This window comes from Gouania willdenowi, chromosome 18, assembly GCF_900634775.1.
Source record: "Gouania willdenowi chromosome 18, fGouWil2.1, whole genome shotgun sequence".
Classification (NCBI taxonomy): Eukaryota; Metazoa; Chordata; class Actinopteri; order Blenniiformes; family Gobiesocidae; genus Gouania; species Gouania willdenowi.
In genome coordinates, this window is record NC_041061.1 from 1,986,293 (window position 1) to 1,991,291 (window position 4,999).

At 46.0% G+C, this 4,999-nt stretch overlaps 1 protein-coding gene across 1 annotated transcript; it reads left to right on the forward strand.

Moving 5' to 3' along the window:
• The first annotated feature begins 767 nt into the window (after positions 1 to 767).
• On the forward strand, positions 768 to 4,786 carry LOC114480030 (uncharacterized). Its single transcript, XM_028473811.1, has 2 exons — positions 768 to 1,029; positions 2,556 to 4,786. Exon 2 carries the CDS (start codon positions 2,763 to 2,765, stop codon positions 4,614 to 4,616), a length of 1,854 nt encoding a protein of 617 aa, XP_028329612.1. The 5' UTR covers positions 768 to 1,029; positions 2,556 to 2,762; the 3' UTR covers positions 4,617 to 4,786.
• Positions 4,787 to 4,999: the final 213 nt, after the last annotated feature.

Here is a 4,999-nt window from a genome sequence, read left to right on the forward strand (position 1 = left end):
AGTATTTGCAGCAGAACTGCCAAATTAGGACATCGACTCCAGGCCCAACACTTCGAGCAATCCGCCATTTTTATTTCTGGCTTTTATTTTGTAGTCCAAGCTCCAGGATGCAGAAGTTACGAGAGGATAAGTCAAAATGTTGGGTTGTTGGATGTAGTAACCCACACGCTTCATTACAACGTCTCACAGCATCAGAACCTTTTCAAAGTGCCTGGTTGAGTTTTATTTTTTATAGAAATGTACCACATCTGTGGGTAAGGTTATTTTTGTGTGAGCGCAGCACTTCAAGGATGACTGCTTTGTAAGATATGTTATAGTCTGTGTGGTTTTTATTACTTTATTAGTTATAGTTAAATGATTAAACGATAGTTAGAATATGAAATTATCCATGATTAACTGCGTGTGTGTGTGTGTGTGTGTGTGTGTGTGTGTTTGCAAAACATATCCATTGTCCACCATAGCTGGTTTAAACTAGTTTGGGCCAGTGTGGGGGTATGTGACCCACTGCATGGACATATGAGCCTTTTTCTCCCCCAAAGTTTTCGTGTTACCATATATGGTATTAAGCCTGCACCCAGAGCGCTGTTGCACAGCCCTCTGGGTGTGGTCTATGTTTTCTATAATAAATACCTGGTTCTGAGGCATCACCATCAGAGCAATCCAACTTATATCGGACTTTTGTGTCTCTTTTTGTTGGGTTTTTCTCCGAGCTGCAGCTCGCACCTCTCTGCCTCTGGTCGCCTTTTAAGTCAGATAGTGTTTTTCTCCCTGAGTTGTGATTGCAACGGTCTTAACGTATTTAGACCCAACATTCACATTTTAGCAACGGTCTTAACGTATTTAGACCTAACATACACTGGTGCCGAAACCCGGGACCTTACATCTTTTCGTCTGGATCGGTGCGGGCGCAACCGGACCATTAGTAAAACTGCCGGCACCCCCTCCTTTGCAGGGGTGGTCACAGCTTGTTCCAGCACCGACCCGGACGGGGAGTGACGGGTCCCACGAACCAGGGAGAACACTGACGAGGTGAGAAGCTGTTTCTTTTCACCATAGTACCCGTGACGTACAACGGGGAGTGAAGACCGTGGTGGGTGACGTAAAACTCACACGGCGTGGTAAAGGGACAGAGGGCAGACGGGAGTTGTTGTGTGTTGTTTCTTTGTGTGTTGTTTCTTTGTGGTGTTTCTTTGTTGTAACGGTGTCTGTAAATCCCGTGCTGAGAACATGGGTAACGCGCAGCGTAAAGCATTGATGGAAAATAATGATGTGAAATTCATGCAGAGAAAGTATCCCGGTAGTTGTTGCTATTTAGAGGATTGGTACAAAAATTGTGGGTTTGCAGGGAAGTTAGCAGCAGCTAAAATACAGCCTTTTGATGAGACCGTGTGTGTACCGCGTAGAGTTGAGGAGACAAATCAGCAACAGAATGGGGCCGCAGGGGGTTTACAAGAGGGGGGAGCAGTTGCAGGACAAGAAACAAAGGGACCTGTGACTAGGGCGACTTACACAAAACCTCCAAGCCACGAAGAAATAAGTGCGTGTCGTCAGAAATCAGACGAGACGCCAATGGAATATCGTGCCCGTTTAGAAACGGTTTTTAGGACTAATAGCGGGCTTCCTCATTCTCCGCTGGTGGATAATCCATACCAAATACAGCTAAAAATGTGGTTAATTAGTGGTTTGTTGCCAAACGTGTCAGATTTCATAAAAGCAAACTGTGTCACACACCGCACCCTCACTGTTCCAGAGCTAATGGAATGGGCCGAACATGCTTATGAAGTCACTGAAAGAAAGAAAACAAAAACTGAGTCAGCTAATGTTAATGTATTGGCTGAGGCCATGGCTGCAGCTCTAATGAGCGAACGCTCAGGGTTTAAAAGACAGGGAAAAAAGCCATATCGTACTAGAACGCCTGATGAGGAATAAAGCCTGTAATTAATGAGTTACTGACTGCAGGCGTGTTACAGGAACATGACTCAGCTGAATGCAGCACCCCCATCTTCCCTGTAAAAAAGCCACAGGGGGGCTGGAGGATGGTACATGATTTAAGAGCAGTAAATCAGGCTGTTAAATCACGAGCTCCAAATGTACCAGGCCCACACACATTGTTAAATGAATTACAACCTCATCAAAAATGGTTCACTGTAATTGATTTAAGTAATGCATTTTTCTCCATTCCTTTTCATAGTACAGCGCAGGGATGGTTTGGATTCACATAAAACAAAATGGGTGACTGAAGGTGCTGTTAAAAATGACTCTGGAGTATTTATGTTAAATGACAAGCCGTGTTTGCCTAGATGTATGTTTGACGTCGTTGCTAGAATGAGCCATGGGTTGGCCCATGTCTCAACAGGAGGGATGGTAGATATAGTCAAACAGTCATTTCATATACCACTAGGACTCCAAACCCATTTTAAAAACTTTTGTCGTCAGTGTATCATCTGTTGTCGTCATAATCCTCAGGGTAATGTTAGGCCCCCTCGGGGTAAAATTCACAGATGCTGAAATTGTTGAAGCTAATACACTGCCTAGTCTCTCTTTACCTGTTTCAGATCCCCTTCGTCCTGGTGATTGGGTCCTCATCAAGGTGATTAAGAGAAAACACTGGTGTACTCCACGGTGGGACGGCCCTTACACAGTTCTGCTAACCACACCAACTGCATTTAAGATAGCTGAAAGACAGACGTGGATACACCAATCACACGGGAAAAAGGTACAGAAACCCACCACAGCAGGTGATACACCCTAGTAACACAGAGATGGATCTGTTGTTCCTCCTCCTCCTCGTGGGATCCCAGGAAGTGCTAGCAGGGGCTCTAAGCTCACCTTGGTATGATTACATAGGTAGATGCCCCGGGGGCTTTAACCTCGTTATGTGTATACCACAAATACCGGACATTTTAAGTGACGTTACAATTCCACTAGAGGCTCTGGCTAATAAAGGCTACACACCATGGAAACATGGTAAGGACTATGTAAATTATGAATGGTACATGCAAGTCCGGGGAGCAGACCAATCATGGTCTACTCATGGTTGGTCTGAGGTACTCCTCCATACAAGCTACACCCCTATTACCTGGCCCCTCACACCATCTACACGTACCGTTACAGCGGCATATCTGTCATTGCGAAAAACAATTGTTCAGAAACAAAAAATCCTACTCCTAACCGTTAACACCACCGCGGTACCTCCTTCTTGTTTGCTTATGGGATTCGGCCCTGACGTACAAGGGACAGATCCCATCTTTTGGGTAGATATTTGTATTACACCTCCGGCCACTCCCATTGTAGTTAAACCACGCATGGACATAGTGTTATCACCTGAGGTTAGACAGAATATACGAGTTATAAATGCAAAACCTATGCCAACAGAAGAACCTGACTCGTTACTCGCATTACTGTCTGAACAGAATAATCACGTCCATCATCGTCTGCGCGCTAATTCTTGGTACCGTATGGTAGAACTATCTGCACGAACAGTAACTAATGATAGTTGCTATGTTTGCTCACATCTGCCGCATGCTGTAAAATCCCCAACTTTGTTGTCTGTGTCCCTTCCAGTCCCTGACTCAAAGAAAGTACTAGAATGTTTACAAAATAAGTCCGCGACCCCGTGCCCTCCTGTTCTACCAGTGCTAAAGACCCTCGAACCCCTAGGTCAGGCTGCTAAACACCTAAACACGAATGATGTCCCTTGTGGTAATTATACTCACTGCTATCCTTTATGCGTACGATTTAATGGTCCACCAACTAACACCAAAGGTCTACCATCGGTAGACATAAACCATTGTGCTACCGTTCGGAACGTCAGTACGGTTGTCCCAATGTTTGCTAGAGACGGTGTTTGGTTGAAGTGCGGTGATAAAGTTTATCCTTCCCCTCCAATTAATATGTCAGCCGTTTGTGTACCAGTAGCAGTCACAGATGGGTCTTTCATAGTTCATATGACAATGCCTAGTCGTTCTCGTCGTGAGATTATAACCTTCACACCTCATGATGCAATATGGGGCTCAGATGTCCCTCCCGAACATAGATATTGGTCAACTAGTCAAAAAGTCGTTCATGCTCTTTTCCCTAATATAGGCGTGGGTAAGAATTCCCTTATGGTAGAGACCCTCCAATACCGCTTTCACATGCTTCTTAATGCATCTTTAGCTGTTAATAACAAAATGAATGCTAGAACAGCGGCCACCGCGCAAATGGCTATTCAGAACCGTATGGCTTTAGATACGATTTTAGCTTCCACAGGTGGTGTGTGTGCTATGGTGGGTGCTACCTGCTGTACATACATACCTAATAACTCCTCGGAGTCCATCGAAGACGCCCTGCAAACACTCCGCAACCTGGAAGGTGCCATGTCAGCTGACGAGTCCAATGTCCATTCATCCGGGTGGGACTGGCTGTTCCAAGGCTCCTGGTTCCAATTCCTGCTACGTCTGGGTCTCCCTCTTCTGGCTGTGCTGCTGGTCGTTGGTCTTGCCTGCTGTTGCATCGTCCCCTGTGTGAAGAAAGGCATAGACAACATGATCATCGGTGCTATGCAGGTCCAGGCTTCCCCAGAGTACCAACTCCATGTTATGGGTCTCTCCCCATCTGCCCCATTGATGGACTAAGACCCTGCCACACCTTCCCATCATCACAGTGAGCGGTAAAGGTTCACTGCTACTGGAGGGTTATGTGCTGGTAACCTCTGACCCTCCCTTACCAACTCCAAACACACACTGAGACCTAAAGCCCTATCTTCAACACCATGGTTTTGGGTCATCAGTTGTACATACACCCTGAACTGTCTCCAGATCACCGTGGATCAGAATCGATGTTCGCCCCAGCAGGGGGGGACGGTGGGGAATTTTTCCCGTACTAGCTGTCGGGTTTTCGCCCCACCTCACGGTGGTCATCCCTGTTGTTTTGGTCCTATGATGGCACCGGGTAAACCTGTGAAGACGCCCGTCTGCTTGATGTTTTCCAAACCCACAACAGGGCGGATATGTAAGAT